General features: G+C 46.7%; 1 protein-coding gene across 4 annotated transcripts in view; it reads left to right on the forward strand.

The window, feature by feature from the left end:
- LOC111866119 (rap guanine nucleotide exchange factor 2) overlaps positions 1 to 22,998 on the forward strand; it is a gene marked incomplete at its 5' end in the record, with an annotated part of 81,784 nt that overhangs the window by 14,392 nt on the left and 44,394 nt on the right. For all 4 annotated transcript variants that reach the window (XM_033752126.1, XM_023854744.2, XM_023854745.2 and 1 more), the window contains 1 exon segment: positions 8,515 to 8,590. In XM_033752126.1, coding sequence (XP_033608017.1) covers positions 8,515 to 8,590 — 76 coding nt within the window.

Below are 22,998 nucleotides of genomic sequence, written 5' to 3' on the forward strand. Positions count from 1 at the left end.
GAACTACAAGCACAGAGTCACCGCCAGTCACCCACAGTTCACTAATCACCACAGCCTCCGCTAAGCCTTTTCCAGCGTGCTGTGTCTTCAGAAGACGTTCCCTGGCAACGGATTCTAACAGTGGAGATTCTTCACCTTCACACGCTCATGTCCCCTCTTCACAGACTCCTGTTCAGAATTGACTACTGACCCTAATCGTGTCCCTTGCTTGTAGCATCTTGGCATGCACTACATAGAAAACACAGCTCTATTGTGTCATTGTTGTGTTCGTGTCTCTTGCTGCTGGAACGTGTTTACCGAGCCGTTGCCCAGAAACGGGCAACGATTACGATGAATATGACTGCGAGGCGATTGTGAGGAAGTACAAAATTCTGATGATATACGAGTGTTCAGTTTTGTCAAATTCTGTTCTTTTATTGCAAGGAAAAGAAAAGGATTGTGAGATCACCTTCCTCTCTGTATATCCCCCTAATTTTTGTTTGGAGGGTTACGAGTTAAGCTTACTGTCTCTGTGGGTCCTAATCTTTTCATTGGACACGTTTTCTGTGCGGTCCGTATAGTATCGATAGAAAGCAGGCGATTGGTTCTTCCCAGAACTCGTCCCCCCACTTCTCATTTTCTCATTAGTACAATTGTCTAAGGACCTGGACGGTAATGGTGATGGCACAGTGACTAGACCTAGAAACCATGGGTCGGTAGGTCCGTAAGGTGAATATGTGAGGATTGAGCCTGTCACGGCAGTGATGATGAAGATTACTGTCGTCTGGGATGTGACGTCGTATAGCCTGGTATTGTTACTGATATTTCAGAAGAACCTTTCTCCGTTTTCAGGCTAGACGGGTGAGCATAGCGTGGAAGGTCCGGAGTGAGGTTGGAATTGGCTCTTCCTTTTCTGTAGCAAGGATATAGTCCAGAGTTCTCTTCCTAGCTGCTCCTCCCGTCTGCTTCTAGGTCAGGCTGTTTACAAATGCGCAAATTGTAAATAAAGTCGCATTGCTGTTATTAACCATAAACAAGAATGTGTTTTATTTTTAGTAGTCTTCATAAAGTACTCAGCCGTTAAGCCGAAAAAATGTTTAGCATTTTTTCATTCATTATTATTATTATTATTATGGCTCTACAGCCTTGTGTTGGGCCTTGACCGCTTTTTCAGTTTCTTAATCGTGTACACAGTCGGTAGGACTCCTTGGACGTACACACAGGATAAACGCACACAATACAGACATCCATGTCTTGAATGAGATTCGAACCCACGATCCCAGCGTTCTATGGAGCGAAGACAGTTAGTGCTTAGGGCGACCTCACACCAACTGCGTCAAGACAAGCATCAAGACATGAGACAGAAGATTCAGTCTTGCTTGATTCGTGATTCGTCACTATGAAGATGACGTCAGCATCATGACTCAGACCGGTGTGCGGCGGTTTTCATAATCTCATTCGTTTCAGCTGTTCTTCTTTCTTTACGTCCTGTCCCAGACATCGTGTCTTGACTGTTAAATGTCTTGACGCATACCGGTTGCGGCCTACCTTAGACCGCGCCGCCACTGATCGGCTTTATTTCTATTATGATATGCATATTGTGACGTGTTGCGCTATGGAGGACACCCCTCCCTCCCCAGCGGTGACGTAACACGGGATGCTGCCGTTGCTACTCAGCAGTAAACAACTACCGACAGCGTTGCTAGGATATCGGTAAACACGGCGTCAGACAACAGTGGTGCCTATTACGTAACTGTTTTCTGTGTTGTCCGTAACGGGACTAAATAAGGAGCAGCGAAGATTGTTCAAGAGTTGAGTTACGAGTTAGCCAGGGAGTCAGTCAACCAGTCAGTTGTAGTCTAGCCTTCGCAGGCCAAGCAATTGTAATACTGCAGATGGCAGTAAATAGTGTGATTGTAAGAGGGAATGTGAAATAAAATTCGCTATATCCAATAAGGCGTGAAGTTATTTGTCGCGTTGTACACGCAACACGTGACAGTATGTTTCGGCTGTAACCGTCCCTTCATTATATCACGTGATATGGCAACAATGCCGTTTTCATATGAGCCCGATTGCAGTTCCCAATGAATTATAAGTGGATCGCAGTGTTGGACTAAAATGTAATTTGGTTTCCGTGCTGTTTTCTCGCAGTGCGTTTTTATTTATGTTTACCTTCAAACCATTAGAAGAGAGAGAGCACGCCATGTTGTTTGTTTGTACAAGAAGAAGTTGCTGTTTGTTGCAGCTGACAGTTGCTGTCCCCCTGAAATCTCTTTTCCAGTAACCCCCGGCAAATAAGCCGATGCCTCTTGAGTGCGTGTGCAGAGGTGGAAGTTAGTCTCTCGGGTTTCTCTCCTTCCTGTCTTTATTTCCCGGCGGCAAAGCGGTCGGGACGTGAAGCTGATTACTGACCTCCATATAGTGCCGAGGTCCAAACTGGTGGAGCTGTACGGCCACTCCCCCATACGTTCTTAATTGACAACTTTGCTGTTGAGTAGGAATCCTAATATTATATTTTACTTTTTTTCATTGATACTTTTTTTTATTCCTGTGTTCCACGTTCAACTTTCATTTACGTTCTTTCCATTCTGCCAGTTGTTCTATTTTTATTATTTATCTATTTCGTCCTTGTTTCGCTTTCCCTTTTGCCTTATTTATGTTGTGTGCATCCTGTCACTCTTTATTTCACTTGCGCTATTTCCATTATTTTTCTCTATTTTTTCTTCCTCTGTTTCTTTCGTACTATTGTTTTTCATTTACTGCCTTTTTACTTATACTGTCTCCCGTTTATTGCCTCTCTTTTGTTGACATTTTAAGTCTTCTTCTTTGTCCTTTCAAATTTACATCAAATTTCTGCAAGGAGCTTGCCAAACCAATACGATTTAAGTGTTTGAAGTCCGGACAGTGCAGAAATTCAGTTACTTCCTCGCAGAGAGCACTCCACTTCCCTGCTACAGAGACCAGCTGGCTAATGCTGTGTAGGGAAAGCACCGCTGTTTGTCAGGACAGTCGCACGAGCACGGGATGCTGCAGCAGGTGGCACATATTTCCCAGCAGAAGTAGAAAAGGTTAACAAACGTATGTACCACTCGAAGGAGTCAGGATAGCTCTGTCGGTAAGAGCTCTTCTCCACGGCGTTCAGACCGACTCTAGGGCCCACCCACACCCCTATCCGGTTGGTCACTCATGGAGCTGAGCCCTTCTTGAGAAGCTGCCAGTTTTGCAGCTACTCAAGCACTTCCCAGCATTTTGTGGAACCGAAAGTTGTTATCGTGTTCACAAGAGCCATCCACTGGTCCTTATCCTGAGCCAGATCAATCCAGTCCATACCCCTCATCCTATCTCTCTAAGATCCATTTTAATATTGTTCACCTACCTACGCCTTGGTCTTCTCAGCGGTTTCTTTCCTTTTGGCTTTCCCACCAATATCCTACATCCGATGGGTACCGGCGGCAAAGCGGCCGGGGCGTGAAGCTGACCAGTCACCTTCATCTAGTGCCGAGGTCAAGAATAGTGGAGCTATACATCCACTTCGCACATGTGTCTTCATGGCAGAGTGCTTAAAGCAGTTAAGCACAGAGACATTCTAACCGCTCACTTCGTTGGGTCCTTTACGTTGGTCTCCACTTATCTGGGTCCTCTCCTTCCTTGTGTTGCGGTTCACCTGCACCTCTTTCTGGACACCTCCACTGGAGTTACTGCCCTCCTCCTCCTCGTGGATCGCGAGAAGTTAGGTGAGAAGGGAGGAGAATTGTGGTTGTTGGTGCGTGTAGGCGAGAGTCCGTTCCTTGGCTACCGTCAGGTGTCTCGCAAGTAGGGAAAGACAGGAGTATCTGGGTTCTGTTCTGTAATTGGTAGAGATGAGTTCTAATCCCGGGGTCTTATACGGGTCTGGCTCGGGCAGGGCAGAAAGATTCTTACACTGCAGTCACTTAGTAATTATTTAATTCCCTCCAGCTCGCTGAATACAACGGAATCTACTAATAACACTAATTTGGATTTTAACTTTCGATACTTTTACTGAAGGGACGTAGTTGTAATTTGTGCCTGACTTGGCCGAAAGTTGGATGCAGACTCCTAGAGGTGGAATGCGCTCTCTCTGAATCCTGAGGTCCACGAACCCCAGACTCCAGGAGAAATCCACTCCTCCACTTTGCCATTGGTTAAGTTTTCAAACTAGGAGTTTCCCTAAATATGTAATTTCCAATCAGGTTGCTCTGCTATGTGACTCTGGCAGTTGCTGACCTGACGCTAAGGTTGACAGCGACTTGATGCATTACGATCACGGGATGAGGCTCCGGCCCTCCCACTTCTAAGTTATAGCTGTTCCAAGCTGTCAGCTCTCAAATTCTCAAAGACTTTCCGACTTTGCTGAAACTGCCAGAATTCCAGGAAATATCCCAGATGTTACTTCCTGTCCACATAGCAAAACTTGAACTATGTCCCTTCTGCGTGTAAGAGTTGGCTATCTGCCGGATCTGTTTGTGTTTACGTGACATTAACTTAATATAGATTTAATTAATACAAAATAATGCACCAAATTAGGATGAACGGTTGCAACAACTCGTAGGGTCCAGACAGTTGCGCTGCGTCCACAGCCACGTGATGCATTGCTGTCGTGTTGTTGCTAAGGTAACGCAGCCTCCCCCACAGGGGCCCTGCCCTCGGAGGGGCCGGGTGCTGAGGCAGCATGAGAACACATACTTCGGCAGGGGAGACGCTGTGCTCAGTCACACCTCGGACACACCCGTCCCGGTGTGTGGGAACATTTGTTCCTCTGAAGAAGGCACCCGAACGATCTGCCTTGTATTCGGGAGCTGCCCGGTTCGAACCTGGGCCGGGATACCGACTGCCCTGAGTTGTAACAGGTCTCGACCGCTTTCTCAAAAATTCCTTTCACGTTCATCCAGCCGTATCATTTGACGGCGAATAACCGCTGTGTGTGGAACAGCGTTGTTAAGCTCGAACTAGCCGTCTCAACCATTTTTAGCCTAACTTCCTTATTTTGAAAACTGAAAGGCTTATGAGATCACCTTGCTGTGTGACGTTTGCTGGGCAACGACTCGAGAAAATACGTTCCCTAGGCAACAAATACACATGCAACAATATAATGCCTTTCAGACGCGGTGTGTTCTATGAGGTCCGGGTCGTATGGAATACTCCGTATGTAGTGAAAGGAAAGTATGCACATAAAAAGGAGATCTGTGAAAACAAATATTTGAACGTTAGGGTTCACGTATTCAATGCCGGACTGCTGGCTAGAAGTCACTTTGCATCCGGGAGGTCCTGCGACAGGCCAAGTCGATCAAGCTTTTCCGTGGTTTTCCTCGGTCCTACAGCAAATGCTGAGTTGGTACCCAAGCTTCCAACGTCATACCATATGCATTACCTCTACCAGAAGGACGAGTGGGCACTGCCTGGGAGCCTTCAAAACCGGAAATATAGTTCCTCCCCCCCCAAATCTAGTGTATCTCATTACTTCCCCACTTTCGTCTCTCTCTCTCTCGCTCTCTCTCTCTCTCTCGGAAAATAGGCAATTTCTTCTTGTTTGAAATTTTTTTTTTTTTTAAATTTTTCTGTGTGCTTTCTCGTTCTTTGAAGTTCCAGCTCCCGGGCCTGTGTGTATCCTGCGTGATGTTCAAAACAACATTGATCCCCTCGCGAGTCAAGCAAGTACCTCCCTTGATGACAGAGCTCACCCACCCTCATCAAGCGCTCACTTCGTCTTTCAAGAGCATTTCAAAGATTGGATTCTGCGGATGACGTCACGCCACTTTATGTTTCGGCTGAAAGGAAGTCAGTGACAGAGACGACAGGACGAAATGAAGATCTGACATCGATCTCTCGATGCGACTGTTGTTGACGGTGACGTCATAACAGTGAAAGTGAAGACAATGGCGTTCTATTCTGTCCCGCAATTCAGAGCATCCTTTGTCCTTCCGTACCCACAAAAAGCACCTGTTTCTCAATGCGGTTCGCTGCGTTCGGCTTGCTCATCCGAAGGTTATTCGTAATAGGGCAAATGAAATCAAGACTCGTCTATTGCTGCACGTTAATTTATTCAAATGTGACATGCATTGCTCTAGGCCCAAGAGTTGAAGTTAATTAAATGCTTTTTTTTTACAAATTATAAGGAATGAAACAAGATTTTGGAAGAACTAGTCGCATAGCATAGCGGTAAGTTGCTACTGGCCCTCGTCGGCACAGTCAGTCTTGATTGCAGTCCCCGTCTGGACACGACACAGTAATTTTATTTTCCAACTGAACACTTGCTGTCATAGTCCTTATGTGACATACCCTATGACGAGAGGACGGGTCTGTCGTTTACAATTGTTGCTGGTCCTCGCCAGCATAGTCATTCTCGGGTCCGAGTCCGGCGGGACTCATGCCCAAATTTCACTGTCTCAGATTCGAGACTCCTCCAACCTGGAGGGACAGGCCCCCGTGTTTATATCTCCCAGGAACAGGGCGGCCCAGTCATAGCCCCAGGCACTGGGTTCCCTTTTCGTCGCCTCCTACGACTCGCAGGGCTACGGTGGTGTTCGAACCCGCCTCCACACGGGTAGCATATCTCTGTTAAGTTTAGTCTATATAGCCTCGACAACGGACCCAACAGAGAACACCGCCTCCAACAGTTCCTGTGTTGTTGCAACTGCCACGTGGTTTGGTTTCCGTGGAAATATGTTTACAGAGCCATTGCCTAGCAGCGGTCTTCTCTGGTTCTGCCAGTTTGGCTTTGAGCCGACATAGAACAGAATGGGAAGAAAGGTTCGTTAGAATAAAGAGTGCTGTTTCTAGAACGTGACACGGTACACTCTGGTAGGAGTTTATCGAGGTTTCGGAAGACGGTACAGTCTCCATCTTCAAGAGTCAAAAGATCAAGCAGACTGGGCTGTATCACGTGCCCGAAGGTAGTTAACCCCCCTCAAGAACCTGAAGTTTCAGAGGTCCCCTGCAGTTATGCAGCGTTGAAGACAGGCAAAGAGTAGAACTAGCATTTTTCCCTGTGGCCTCCGGTGTTCGGGAGTGCCTCTGCAAATGTACTGTGAGCGCGGCTTTCTTTCTCGTTTGAAGAGGCGGAGTTTGGAAGAACTTTTACAGGCCTGTTGTCTGGACACTAACATATCACATTTTCTGGTTGTAACATGGCGATGCCTCTCAGCGGTACAACTGGCTTCTTTGGTTTGCAGTTATTCAACGATCCTTTACCAACTGCAGAAGTTAACGCGTCGTGAAAATGGCTGTGAACCGTTAGTTGAAATGCATGGGAATAAATGTCGCTGCCTATCTCATTGCGCACTCCGGGTCGTCCGCCCACTCTCCTATCCACGGGGTAAAGCGGTCGGGGCGTGAAGCTGACCACTCACCTCAACTAGTGCCGCAGTCAAGAACACGTATATAGTATATACATCCGCTCCCCCATACTACTTTATGGCGTAGTGCGTAAGTAGTTGAGCACAGAGTCAACAATATTATATTTAAGCATCCTGTTGCACTCTACACGATAAATGATACAAACTCCGTCCTAAGTGCAAACAATATATATTTATATGTCTTTGATCTTGTTCTTTCTACACTACATGTTTCGGCCTCTATCGGCCATCATCAGGTGTATACTCTTAACGTTGCTGCCACACTGAACCCAGTCTAAAACTTAACATTTAAAAACACAATGTCACATTCTTCGTATTATCAACATCTACATCGTTGATATGTGTCTGGTATGTAGATTATGTTGCACACGTCAAACCCGATATTCTTGTAGTAGCACTCTAAAAATCTTTAGTTATGATGTTTTTAAAACCATTTAAAATTTAGAGAAAATTTTAAAAGGTTTTAAAAACATCATAACTAAAGATTTTTAGAGTGCTACTACAAGAATATCGGGTTTGACGTGTGCAACATAATCTACATACCAGACACATATCAACGATGTAGATGTTGATAATACGAAGAATGTGACATTGTGTTTTTAAATGTTAAGTTTTAGACTGGGTTCAGTGTGGCAGCAACGTTAAGAATATACACCTGATGATGGCCGATAGAGGCCGAAACATGTAGTGTAGAAAGAACAAGATCAAAGACATATAAATACTATATATTGTTTGCACTTAGGACGGAGTTTGTATCATTTACAGAGTCAACCTTAGTCAAGGGACTCGACTAGGCAGACTCCGGGATATCGCCTCGATTACGTCACGACCACATCTTTCCCAATTTCAATTTAATTCTTGCGATACTTATCGGTGTGTTGGCCGAGATTCGAACCGGAACCACTCGAATACAAATCAGAAACGTTACCCCCTGAGCTAACTTTCTCTGTAAATTAGACGTCTAGTCTGTATCATCGTGTGTTCTTGGAGGTGTCAATCGGCGTTTCGGAGGAACCGTCCTCATTGAAGGCTGTGCGGCATCGTAAAGCAGAAGACTGCAATCTGAAGCTAGGTCTGTTGGTCCGTTTCTTGTGTTGCGGGTTGTGTGCTCACTTCTCTGTTCTGCATTTCGTTAACGTATTGCGTGTTTCTTGTGTTTCAGCTTCGGTAAGAGAACAGGAGGCAGCGCTCGGCGACCCAACGAGTGTTTCGTTCTCGAGCCCTCCGAGATGATTGTGGTGAGTACACACTTAACTAACCGTGGTTATACTCTAACCGAACCTGGAACCAGTGTGAGTAACCGTGGTTATACTCTAACCGAACCTGGAACCAGTGTGAGTAACCGTGGTTATATTCTAACGGAACCTGGGACCAGCGTAAGTAACCGTGGTTATACTCTAACCGAACCTGGAACCAGTGTGAGTAACCGTGGTTATATTCTAACGGAACCTGGGACCAGCGTAAGTAACCGTGGTTATACTCTAACCGAACCTGGAACCAGTGTGAGTAACCGTGGTTATATTCTAACGGAACCTGGGACCAGCGTAAGTAACCGTGGTTATACTCTAACCGAACCTGGAACCAGCGTAAGTAACCGTGGTTATACTCTAACCGAACCTGGAACCAGTGTGAGTAACCGTGGTTATATTCTAACGGAACCTGGGACCAGCGTAAGTAACCGTGGTTATACTCTAACCGAACCTGGAACCAGTGTGAGTAACCGTGGTTATATTCTAACGGAACCTGGGACCAGCGTAAGTAACCGTGGTTATACTCTAACCGAACCTGGAACCAGTGTGAGTAACCGTGGTTATATTCTAACGGAACCTGGGACCAGCGTAAGTAACCGTGGTTATACTCTAACCGAACCTGGAACCAGTGTGAGTAACCGTGGTTATATTCTAACGGAACCTGGGACCAGCGTAAGTAACCGTGGTTATACTCTAACCGAACCTGGAACCAGTGTGAGTAACCGTGGTTATATTCTAACGGAACCTGGGACCAGCGTAAGTAACCGTGGTTATACTCTAACCGAACCTGGAACCAGTGTGAGTAACCGTGGTTATATTCTAACGGAACCTGGGACCAGCGTAAGTAACCGTGGTTATACTCTAACCGAACCTGGAACCAGTGTGAGTAACCGTGGTTATATTCTAACGGAACCTGGGACCAGCGTAAGTAACCGTGGTTATACTCTAACCGAACCTGGGACCAGCGTAAGTAACCGTGGTTATACTCTAACCGAACCTGGAACCAGCGTGAGTAACCGTGGTTATATTCTATCGGAACCTGGGACCAGCGTGAGTAACCGTGGTTATACTCTAACGGAACCTGGAACCAGTGTGAGTAACCATGGTTATACTCTAACGGAACCTGGAACCAGTGTGAGTGCATTGTCGTGACGATTATAACGGGCTTCTCTGTAGAATAATGATTTGTAATGATGTCTCTATTCATAATATTCTTGTCTTGCGAGTGCGCGTCCTCAGATCGTGACGTCAGCATTGAAACACGTGACAATTCAGTAAGGTTGCCTGTTCAAGGTATGACGGAGCCTCAGGGATGTTTGCCACAAAGTTTACACGTACAGATTTTCGTATTCCCTTGAAGGAGAAACCGATTTTAGGCGCAATAGCCGACAGGTGGATAGTTTTGTATTTGGAGTTGCCCCAGTGAGATTCAAACTCGTGATTTGAAGGCACGGCCCTTGAGAATCAGCGCTGGAAGCTTCCTGGTCATTTATCATGAAAATCCAACCTGTCAACTTGGCAGTTCTGTCGCTAGACAAGCCCTGAGCCTCCTTGCACGTTGCGTCTTGTTTGCGAAAGAATGTTGGTGAGGGAGATGTTTGAATACTCGTGCCCCGTGAACGTGCTCTTGCTCACGCTGGTTCACCGCTCCCAGATTTCTTCTACCCTGAAGATGGAGGCGATACGTTCTTCCGAAAGGCCGGTTAACACAATATCTACACGGCGCCACATCCCAGAAGACGGCGTTCTTCAGGGCGCGTGCTCTTTGACGAAGAGGTTTCTGGAGGAGAGATGAGATGCAGTTGGCTCGCGGTCGTATCCTGTGGCATTCTTTGGTGTATTCCTGTTGCCGCCACCTGGAGCATAGGCATCCGTGAAACGCTTCGTTTCAGTTCAGTTTCTTCATTTTAGATAGTAGGACTCTGTACGGGGGATCAGCCCGGCGCAGGCGCTACCTACACACAGAACAACACAAACAGTAAACGCATACACACATCCATGCCTTAAGCGGGATTCGGACCCACGGTCCTAGTGTTCGATGGGGCGAAGACATTTCTTCTTAGACCGCGCGACCGCCGTTATCGGCCTTTGGTGCAGTAGCTGTTTTAAGTTTTCGGGTTCACTGCGAAAGGTTTGACGCGATTGTGGAATTATGGGGTTTCGAGTTAAATTGAGTATGGAACTGCAGATGCGACGAGAAAGCCTGTCAGTAAACACGATTAGTGTTGCGAGCGTAGCAGCGTGTTGATGCAGTGACGAGTGCGTTAGGTCAGGGAGCTGACCGCCCTGTTCGTTGCTACGGGTTACTGACGCCATGCTACACACGCTCTTCCCCCCCCCCCACATCAGTGTATATGTTGCGGTGGAACAACATTGCCTGATGCGGAAATAGAACTCTCAACCCCAGGAAATGAAATATTGTTTGCCCAGTCTTGAATGGGAGGTAAACACGCTCTTGGTTGCAAGTCCCCTTTACGTTCATTCCCCTGTGAGTGTTAGAAACATCTGTTTAATTGTCTCTGAATATAGGGATGATGCCGATGACAGTAGGAGAGGTCAGTAGTAACCGTTCCCTTTACAGTGAAATTGTTATGGTGCTGCGTGAAGTTGTGTACTTCGCTAACAGCGTTGGTTGCAGGTAGTACTAATTCTGCCGGTAGATGGATCTGTCGCCAATAGTCTCTGTATCGTCAGCTGTCGTTTTCACGAGAATTGCATGTTTAGAGGAGATTGAACCCCCGTTAGGTACGTCTCAACTAGAGCACGGTGCATTGACACTGATGATACGTTAGCGCCGTGAATACAAGAATCCTGTGTTATGGGCTGATTCCAGAGAATCCCGCAGAGTAGAGGTCAGATGCTTAGGGTCAAAACTGAAGTGTGTACGTTTGTTGTGGTGTGGTCCATGCATATTGACGCTGCTGCATCATTGATGTTCAGAATCACTAAACGCATATCAGGAAAAAATAAATCGGCAATTAATTCTACATTTTGCAATAAGATAGGAATTCTATGTTCCGGAGATAATGATGTCGACCATATCAGCGCAAGAAGTTGGTAAAGTCATAACTGACAATCAGAATACGTATAGAACTCTGTCGGTATGGCGACTGCGCTACGGACTGGACTACCGGGGTTCGAACCCTGGCAGGGGCAAGAGACTTTCTCTTCTCCATAGTATCCAGGCCGGCTCTGGAGCCCACCCAGCCTCATACAATAGGTTGCGGGAGTAAAGCGGCAGGGGCTTGAAGCTGACACTTAACCTTCATCTAGTTCCGAAATCAAGAATGGCAGAGCCGTACCTCAACTCCCCCGTGTGTTCATGCCTCAGTACGGCTCGGTAAAGATGTTCCCGCAGCAACGAGGAAGTGATGGAAGCCTCATTTTCTATGCGGTCCGTGTCGTATAAAAGGAAATTAGGTGATCAGTTTTGCCCCGAAACTCCGTGTGTGGGAAGATAGTGGATGTTATGATGGGACTTCGAGCACGGAAGTTAGTAACGTTTGGTCACTCCAGATTCATCATCCCTGGGCTGTTATCTTCTTTGCAGTGACTCACCGCTGCAAGACGTGGTCAGATGGCTGCCGTTGTCACGTGGGATACTGACTTCAGCGATCCTGATTACAGTCCGAGTCCGTTCTTATTGTGTCGTTTCGTTACTGACCAGCACCACACAGCATAGTTGATTCACGCAATGTGCTACAAGGTCGCGGATTCGATTCCAGATCAGCTGATTGGATTTTTCAATTGACCTAATCCTTCCAGCCGCACTGTTGCCTCTAACAGAAATGAGTACCAGGAATTAAATAATTTTCCTGGGGAGTAAAGCGCGGCCGGCGCATAAGTCTGGCAGCCTCACCGCCATCTGTGAGCCGATTGTCTAGAAAAAATATGGGAACCTCGACGTCTCACAGCCTTATGGGCCTCCACGGCCTGTTACAGGGATAGCTTTAGCCTTTGCTACCTTTATTATTACGTTTTCCATTTATTTGTTTTCTAATTTTTTTCTTTTAGGACCATATTTTACTTCATTAATCCGGATTGTCGCCTAATACGGATGACCTCCCCCCCATTAATCAGGATTAGCGAGAGCTCACTGTATTTCTGTTTAATTAGATACACGCTTCATGTATTTACTTCATTGCTGGTTTCCACATGCTTTCACGCCCATGTCTTCTCTTATTCTGCCTGAGGATGGAGGCGATGTGTTCCCCTAAAGGTCGGTTGGCTTTCAGCGGACTGCACTGCGTTATGTCCCAGAAGACAACTCTTCGGAATGTTTCAGTCGGTAAGAGAGCGCGGTTTGGCAGCGCCCAGACCTCGGAAGGGCATCTGTACCTCAAAATACCTCGTACGGCACACAGCATTGAATTTTCTACAGGGGTGGATGAGACAGATTTTGGTGAGGGACTGTGCCCGGCTGCATGGGGCTAAAGGGGTAGATATACGGGATGTGGAGTAGGGGTGATCGTGTAACGGGGGTCCTGGGATCGATAACCCCCACCTCTGAAATTTTCCATTCCCTGCTAATGTTGAATACAGTGCAAAAGCGAACACTATTCTGACCGCATAGCGCCAACGGCACACAAATGTTACTGTTGACACACCAAAAGAATGACGTCGAAACATGTCAGAACACAAAAAGATATATATATATCGTGTCCTGCCTGATCTCCTAGATGCGTTAGCAATGACTGATCACCAAAATGGGGATGATAAGTTTAGTATGTTGGTAGATATTTAGATCAGAGGTTTTGTTTATGTAGTATTATGCTGCTTTGTTGAAGTTAGGTAGTTGTAACAATTCGTTTTTGCACCAGGGAAGGTTGCACGTTCACAGAAATTGCTTTTATCCAGTAGGTTTTAATGTTTTACAGTTTTCCGCTGGAATATCAATGGCCCTTACTTTGCACCGAAGCGTCCACCGTTAGGGCGGAATTGCACCCGACCTGCTGAATATTCAGTTTGCGTTAGCTCCGCATCTGCTGCAACCCCACTCACTCGGGGCGGTACGGAGAACAGTGTCGAGCTGTGTGATGAGGCATTTACGCCCTTTTTGCATTTTGTCGTCCCTCTGTGGAGAACACGTACTCGATAGAGCGGTGCCGACAACACCTGCTTGAACCTTCGTCCTTCTTTCAAGAAGCGGCTCGAGCAGTGCCCATTTAGACCCCATTACGTCAGCAAGAGATCGTACATTTTATCCAATAAATTCTTTCTACAGGAGATTTATTTTAAACCGCAACTTTCGAGTGTAGCGTAGCGGACGGTATCGTTGCCGGGTATAGCGACCGACTGTGCCGTTGGTTGTACGGCGCTCATGCAGTGATAGTAAGAACACCCTGTATATTGATTGTTTATGGAGATACTGAAAACGGATAAGATAAGCAAGGTCAACGAGTTACAAGTTAATGAGGTCTCCCATATCAATTTACACGCCTAACTTCAGTATTTCGTCAGTTATAGCCATGAATCGCAGAGCTGAAGAAATCTTTCGCGCCGCCTCCATGTTGTTTTGCATTCTACAGACAGAAACGTTCTCTAACAGAAGCTGCTCATTAATGTTTGTTGCCTTACATTATTTCATTACCTTATATCATCGCTGTTTGCCACCTCATATGTTTGCGCGTCTGCTGTATTGTTACTCATTGTAGGGAATGAAAACATGTACTACGTTGGCGTGACGTTCGTGTCTGGTTTGATGAAAATCGTTCAGCTGGATCGGAAGTTGAAATGACGCGCACGCAGACACAGCTTCGCGAGTTTACATACTTTTTCTTATGGAACATGAGTTTACTCGAAATAACATAAAAATTCAGGTCCATACCTCGCAGGAAACACATTACGTGCCCATTATAAGGATCCGCCTGTTAATAATCTGAGAATCTTAGGAAACCCGGAAGTACACTCTTGTTTGCTAGACACAGAGAGCTAACGCTACGCGCGCTGAGAAGTCGGAAGAACAAAATCGCCTGGAGACTCTATGACACTAACCCGCAGAACAACCATGCCGGAGAAGTTGCCGCACGATAACGGCGATACCTTACGCGTCCCGCAGACAGTGACCAGCTGTGGATAGCTCAGTCGGTATAGCGACTAGGCTACCGTCTGGCCGACCAAGGAGTGGGGAAGGGGTTCGATTACTGGTAGGGACGAGGGATTTTTCTTTTCTCCCACCCAGTCTTCTGTACAGTCGGCTGACATTTTGTTGTTGCACACACTTCCTGCCAAGATTGCGTATTCCAATATTGCTTTTTATTTCGTTCGTCGGCCACTAATTGTCCCCTTGTACCAGGCCCGGATGGCGGATGAGTGTTTAGTAGCTCCGTCATCAGTCGGATTCGACTTCAGATTTTAACATTATTACTCGGCACCATTGCTTCAGGCCTTCGCCAGCACAGTCGTTCCTGGCTTCAATCTCCTCGAGATCCACGACCAAGATTTTTATTCTCTCCTAGACATGTACGTGTTCCGAAATGGGGCCTCCTCTTCGACGAAGGTACACGGGTTCAAACCCGGCGGAGGTCGTGGAATTTTTAAGGGCGAAAAAATTCAGGGATCAAGTCCTCCGGGAGGGACTTTAAGCCGTGGGTCCCGTGTCGTAGATTCACGGCAAGTAAAAGAACCTCATGTCTCTAGGAGACCTCTGAGCTAAATTTGTAGTTTCCAATGCCTCCGGTAGATGGGGAAGTATTAGATACCACTGCCGGAGGAGGGGCGACCTCTCTGTCAGAAAGGGACTAACTAACAACCTCTTTCTGTGTAGGCGCTGCGTTTTTTGCGCCGTAGTTTCACTCACTCAGTCAGTTAACCCCTGAATTTCATGCATGTGAATGGTCAGCTTCACGTCCCAGCCACTTCACCCCCATTACCCATTGGATAGGAGACTGAGCGGGCCCCAGAGCCGGTCTGGACGCTATGGAGAAAATAATCTCTTGTCTCTACCTGGAATCGAACCCCGACTCCTCGGTCGTCCAGCCCATAGCCTGGTCTACTGTCTGTATGTTGCGTGTGGTCATCAGAGGGAACAGTACTAGTGCAGGTGCACTGTCTGCTGTGACGTAGGAACTGCGTCAGTTTCGGCAAAGCTCTCAGCACTGGGCGATGTTTATGTAATGAAGCAACCGTTACTACTGTGAACCTGGCAGTAGAATTACCGGTGAAGGCGATGTATTCGAGACGCCCTGGGTTCGAATGTCGGCCGGGGTGCCGGTTGTCCTCACTGAGGGTTTTATGCTTTCACTCTGTCCTTGCAGAGAAATACGGGGATAGTACGTCGAGTAGGCCACGACCGCTTCCTTCCGAATCCTGACCCGTCAGTGGACCTACCATCCGACGCTATATAATAGGAGATATTGACAGCGTCATTGAATGAACTAAAAACTACTTTTGTTAAGTGTAAAGTAAGCGCAGATGTGAATACATATTAAGCATGGATGTGTTGCGGGAAAGCGGAGTGTACTTTACGTGCGTATGAAACTTGGTCTCTCACATTAAGACAGCAGAATAAGATTGCGAATGTTCTAGGGTAGGGCGCTGGAAATAACAGAAAGCTGGAGAAAATTACATAATGAGCAACTTCAAAGGCCTCCTCCTCGTCTTATAAAGTTGTGGTAGTCCCCACCGATGTTGTCTGCACTTTATCGTGGTGGTGGTGTTTGAGTGCTCCTGACACCCGGAGAGCTATGCCGGCGGTAGCATGGCTACTGGTAGTGTCGCCCATGCCGGACAGGTCAAGGAATAGGAACCAGACGAAGAGGGATACCCTGGTCCTCCAGGTTAGGGGTTGGGCGTGAGGCTAACCTCCTCACACCGTAAAAACGAAATTGTTCAGAAATCAGACAGTCAGTCTCGGATGGAGGCAGATTATTCAGGAGGGCAGAGCTCACCCTGAGCTGCAGCGCCGAGAGGAAAGAAGGAAGTCGTAGAAGGAGATCCTGGAGGATAGGCCACTGGATAGACGTGGTGTAGGTGGGACCGCGCTGTTAAAACGGAACTTAAAGAAACAAGATGGAAAGGTAACAAGTAAGAGTAAGTAAAGGTATCTCTGTAACAGGCCGTGGAGACCCATATGGTTGTGAGACGTCGAGGCTCCCACATTTTCTAGACAATCGGCTCATAGATGGCGGTGAGATTGTCAGCCCTACGTGCCGGCCGCCCTTTATTCCCAGGAAAATTATTTAGCTAATCCCTGGTGCCCATTTCTGTTAGAGACTTAGGCGACCCCAGGGCCATAGTGCGGCTGGAAGGATTAGGTAAATTGAAAAAATATCCAGTGACCTCATCGGGACTTGAACCCGCGACCTGTTAACTGTATTAATGTGGCCGAGGATAAGGACAGGTGGCGAGCTGTTGTGAACACGGTGATGAACCTTTTGGTTCTATAACATTCTGAGAATTTCATGAGTGGTTGATCAGCTGTTAGATTCTCAAGAAATGGTAACTTACACGGTCCTTCAGTAGCCACGCCTGGCTCACCAGCAAAAAGAATTGCTCACCCCCTGTTCTTGAGGGCGTATGCGTTGTCACGTGAGCAGCCACAGCCATTACTGGAAGCTTGAGTTACAGCCCTCCAAAAGCCGAACTCTAGACGAATTAATTTCAGGTTGTCAGAAGGCTAATGCAACAGAGTTCGAGAGCACTTTGATTCTGATGAAGAGCCTTATGTTCTGAGGGGGCTCCTCTCTGCGGGACCCTACACTGTATTCTACGGAAGTAATTGGTTCCTTTTTCTGCAAGAAGTTTTCCTGAGCGCGGTGATTATCTGCACTTAAAGCATCTGCTTCCATCCTTCGCCGTACATAGGCCGTGCCATAGCTCAAGCGGTTAGTCGCCGGCTTCCTATCGCGGCGGCCCGGGTTCCATCCCAGGTCAGGTCGTGTGAGATTTGTGGTGAACAAAGTGGCACTGGAGCAGGTTTTCTCAAAGTACTTCGATTTCCCCTGCCAATTCGCATTCCACCGACTGCTCCACACTCATCATCATCTACGTACCATCCGGTGCTGGTACAATATGCCAGTTAGTGACCGACGTACCAAGTGGACTCAGTCTCACCCCACGCAGAGAGACTTAAAAAACACTGTACGTCATAAGACGCTACATGACGCCTGCAGTGGTTAAGTAATGTTGAATACTCGGCCTTAGGAACAATTTCTTGGGCCGAAGACCTTGTTCGGAACATTATAATGCACATTGAGACTTGTCACATGAATGGTTTTGGGAGGTCGCGGGTTCGATTCCCGATGAGGTCGTTGGGTTTTTCAGTTGACCTGATCCTTCCAGCCGCACTATGGCCCTGGGGTCGTCTCAGCCTCTAACAGAAATGAGTACCAGAAATGTTCCTGGGGGTAAAGGGCGGCCGGCGCGTAAAGCCGACAACTTCATCGCCATCTGTGAACCGATTGTATAGAAAATGGGAGCCTCGACGTCTCAGAACCCTATGGACTTTCACGGCATGTTACAGGGATAGCTTATTAACGCTCTTATCAAGCATTGTAAATGATGCAGTGCTGTCGTAAGGGATGTTTGGTGACGTATAGGCCGTTACAGGTTTACTGACCTTTCGGAGGAACATGCAAAAGGAACGGCAAACAGAGTAAAGTGTTGAATATGTTCGCTTCGTTAAATTTCTAGCAAACTACACGGCGTCACATCCGAGAATATCGGCTACTTCGGCCTGCTAAAATTAAGAAACAGTCCTTCGTACGTGTCTGCCTACCGATTAGTTTTTAAATATTTTCTTTTTTTTTTTTTTTTTTTTCNATTCCATAATAAAGTCGTTTGTGTTGTTCGTGAACCCGCCACCTCTGGGTATCGGCGCTGATGTCACTTCGGTTGACTCACCTAAATCACCGCAAATTCCTCATCGAGTGACGCCCACGTTGTTTGGGTTGCCTGCTCGTAGGCAAAGTCGAGTATGCAGATTGTTGTGGAGGTTATGGGTTCATTACTCCAATCGACCTTGCTTAACCACAGTGTTTACATACCCCTTGTGGTCTGAGCAACAGCGTAACATGTGTGTCGTGACGGTTGCTGACACATGCAGGGTCGCAGTGTGGGTTAGTACACGTTCTGGCGACTGTCAGGTTCCTCGCATAAACCCCACAACAAAATCATGCTGATTATTTCTCTTTAATACTTAATTCTAAACACCCTTATTTATGTTAAATAGTTTCTGCTTATTGCAGATATTTTAAAAAAAATATATCCCACCCTGTATTCTTAGTACTGCATTAATTTCTTCCAATTGACTTTTTAAAGACTGAATTTCTTCTAAATAATATATTGTCACGTGTATTAGTGACTTAACGCGGGTTCTGGATTGGATGAACGGGTTTATTTACTCCTGATACACACCAAGTGTCTCCTGGTAACTCAATTAAAATACAGAAACTGTAACGGTCTCACTGAATTACACATAGTCTTCTTTTCACAGCCGCACTCTAACTCTCAGCTACACTGCACTAATCTAAGCTACAAGAGCTGTTCGTTATATAGTCTCCGCACGGACAACACAGAAAACACAAGTCACGTGTTTCCCAGCCAGCGAGTTTGGAACAGTGATTTCATCTTTTTTACAAAGCAAGGACGTCATCCCTGCGTCCAACCTCTAACGTTGAGGCCCGGGCCCCCGTATTTATGCCCCCAGTGACAGGGTGGCCCAATTATACCCCCAGACACCGGGTTCCTTTTTCGTCGTTCCCTACGACTTGCAAGGGTACAGTGGAGGTATTTCAACCTGCCTCCACAGGGGATTTTAGTTCAAATCTTTTTCGGTTATATACGGGAACTTGTGTACGTATTGAAGTAATGTAAGCGGTTTTACACATGTTTGAAGGATGAGTAGGCAGTCTTACGGAGGAAAGTCGTGTGCGCTCTGCGACAGTTGTGGACCCCATCCTACTCTGAAATTGGCTGACGATGACATAACGCCGTGGCGCTGTCTGGTGACGCACCATCAGACGTGTTTTGAACAGTTGTACCAAACGGGCGTCAGCTGGTAGCGTCATGTATTCGGGTAGAAATCCCTCGGATTGTAATATGGGAGGAGCCTCGCCCGCAGACTTGGCAGTCGTTCTGTAACGGGTTCAGCCTGGAGACAATGGCCGGCCCACACTGACGTGTAGCGAATGAACAATACAACCCACCGTGTTTCCGTTTAAAAGTAATGTTGTTTTCATATTCTCCCTACAAGTGCCGCGTGTCGGAAATTTCTATCTGATTAAATCTGTCTGCGTGCTGCGTGTTTTCGAATTTTTATCTGGACGACTTTCTGAATAAATATTGGGAGGGAATATTTTCTCTGATTCAGTCTCTTGCGGGGAAGTTCTCTGTATTATTTACCCATGGAAGAATGGCGGATTTGAACAGCCAGAATGGCGACTTTCTGGTGGAGAGATTTACAACAGGCACTTATGAACAGGTTGTCTCTGTCTCCAACTGTCACACCCTCTAAAGTCTAGTGGTTACTATATGTACCACCCGCTTTAACGCCCCAAAACTCCGCATTCTGCCCACAGAGTGTATCTGTGTGTTCCGTATGGCTCTCACAATAAACAGTGACTGTTTCCTCAAACAGCATTAACCGGTTGGGCTCTGTAGTGGTGACGTAATGTTTCCTGTGAGGTACGGACTGGAATGCTTGATCTTCAAGCTGTAGACAGTAAAGCCTCCTCATTGGACCTTTTGCAAGGTCTTCCTCAGTCTCGACCTGCTTTTCGTTTTTACCCTCGAATCTTTTTTCCTATTGAGGAATACTGTATTGTGTAGATAACCCCAAGCAGTTCGATTGTAGTCCACCGACGTTTCGGAGAATCGTACTGTTTCCATTCTCAGGATCGAAGAGCAAACTAACCAAGAAGCAGACGTCTCCTTCACCTCTCGTCCCATTCAGATGGCTTGTCCGATTCTGTCTGCAGTCATCTGTCTTATTTTGTACTGATAGTTCTCTTTCCTTCTTTCTTCCTTTCTCTGTTATTTTCGTTTTGTGATCCGTTTTCTTTCTCCGCTATCTTTCTTTTACTCTCCCCGTTTCTCTTTGTGTCAGTTTGCTTGCTTATTCGCGTTCAGTACGAGAATTACTTAAACGATGAAGAAAGCAGTCTTTTAGGATGTGGCGCCGTGTAGATATTGTGTTAACCGACGTTTCGGAGGACCATATCGCCTCCATCTTCAAGGTAGAAGAAAAGAAATCCGCGAAGGTGCAACAGTCTGTTGCACCTGCTCTCGCTGGTTCGCTCGCGGATTTATTCTTTTTCTTCTACCCTGAAGATGGAGGCGATACGTTCTCCGAAACGTCGGTTAATACAATATGTACACGACACCACATCCCAGAAGACTGCTTTCTTCATAGTCACCGCCTTGAACACCTCAAATCTTACGTGCTTAAACCATATTCGTACTTTGCGAACGTCTTCAGAATAGGGGCATAATTGTCCCTTAGTTCAGTGTTGCTCTGAGAGCGCCATTTGCACGAAATGGACCGGTCGGATAAACTTTATCGCCTATCGGACCAGAGAGCTGTCACGTTATGGCGGACGGCAACAGAGAAACAAATGGAAGGCGTGGCGCGCGAGGGCTTTGTTACGTTCATTACAGCTCCGCGCCATGCTGCGAGCTAATGCGAGGTGTTGCCAGCCTGGAAGTCATTATGTGTAGGCGTGCACTCACCGCACCAGGATCGCGGACCGCTAGGTCAGTAACAGATGCTGTTCTCTTAATCAGCGTTTCCCCATTATGATGCAGTAAAGGTGAAAAGGTAAAGTCGCCTCTGTCCTAAATTAAGCACCATGCCATGATGGCGTGTATGGCATAGAGGCAGGTTTGTTAAGATGCACTCTCTGATATATCCGGGTTCGATTCTAGCTGATGACAGGAATTCAGCTGTGATCACAGGGGTGTTGCTAGCGAACACTGCATGAACAAGCCTCATGATTGCACCCCCATTCTGAGTTCTACGTGTCGGAAGTGGGGGTGACAAGGGGGTGAGATTTACGGCGGGGTTGTGATGGGTTTGAAGCTTTGTGTGAACGCCACGGAAATTAACAACGTGTTAATTATGAAGTTACAGGCTGTTTCATAAACTTCTGAACAATTTGTATAACCGTTACCCAACGTAAGGCCTCCCTCTGAGAAGTGGTTGTTAATACGTGTTTTTATTCTGGAGTTCCAGGTTCGAATTTCGGTGCGAAGACAAAATATCTCGAGTTAAATTATTTTAGGTTTTCTCAGTCACTCCGGGTTAGTAGTGGGTTGCTGTGATATCGTTCATAACCTTTCCTTCCAGTTCATCGTTCGCAAATCAGCGTGTCATACTGCGCAGTGAAATGAAATGGTGTCGAACCAAGAACCACATGATCCCACGTCCGCAGAAACAAGAGCCGAATTCTCCTTCCTTCGAAACGGGTTTCATGTCTATCAAACTGAAAATTGAATTCGGTTTTCGACCATAGAAATCGACGTATGTCACACAGTTACGGATTTATTTAAACATGTCCGAACCTCCTTTCTGGTGTTCTTGACGATGCTTGGAAATGCTCCAGTTTACCGGGAATGCAGAGCTACAGTAAGTTTACCGGGTTTGTGAGTCTGCTCTAAGGGCCGTATGAAGCAAAAATCTTCTGGAAAGTGACGCCGTGTCTAACAGTAAAATATTGTAGCGTGTAGACCCGTTGATAAGTAATGACTGTACAAGCAGCTGCTAGGCAGCGACAGCGACACAAGCAAATGTACAACAGCCTCTACTGAGTAACGGCGTCTCAGACATGTTCCCATGGAAAAAAATTGAACAACAACAGAGGAGGGGTGTTTTCTTCGAGGTCCATTCCGAGGGGTTATAAGCGGGGAAAGTCATTTCCCCACGTTGAGGCGGGTTCGAAGATCTCCACCGTAGTCCTGCGAACCGGTGGTCAAATCTGTTCACCAATCCAAACCTGTGTTATACTGCCAAGCGCTTAAATTGATGGCGGTCGTGAATTGAAGTGTTACATAGAGTAAGGTTTTGCTTGCGGGACACCCTGTATATAAGATTATATTGATTCAGTTGCTTCTTAAGAAGTTCTGTATTTTCCTTTACAGAGAAATGAAAATGCTTCAAAGTAACGCCGGAATTCCTCTGTTTAGATATGGACTTGAGTGGGAATATGATTTGAAATTCAAATTGAATTTAGCTGCGCAGTAAGACAACGCCGCGCGCACTCAGTTGCAGGAATGAATTGCGGAGTTTCCGTTGATCTGTAATTGCCAGACTCGTCGACCCTCGTGACGGCGCTTCCTTGTATCTAGTGTGAAGTGTCTGGCTCTGAAGGGTTATGAGCCTCAACGAAACGGAGTTGTTTTTCACTTTTCCCCTCCCTCTCGATCTTAATTTCGTCTCGGCTTTCCCCCCCCCCCCCCCC

Source organism: Cryptotermes secundus, unplaced genomic scaffold (genome assembly GCF_002891405.2).
Source record: "Cryptotermes secundus unplaced genomic scaffold, Csec_1.0 scaffold318, whole genome shotgun sequence".
Taxonomy (NCBI): domain Eukaryota; kingdom Metazoa; phylum Arthropoda; class Insecta; order Blattodea; family Kalotermitidae; genus Cryptotermes; species Cryptotermes secundus.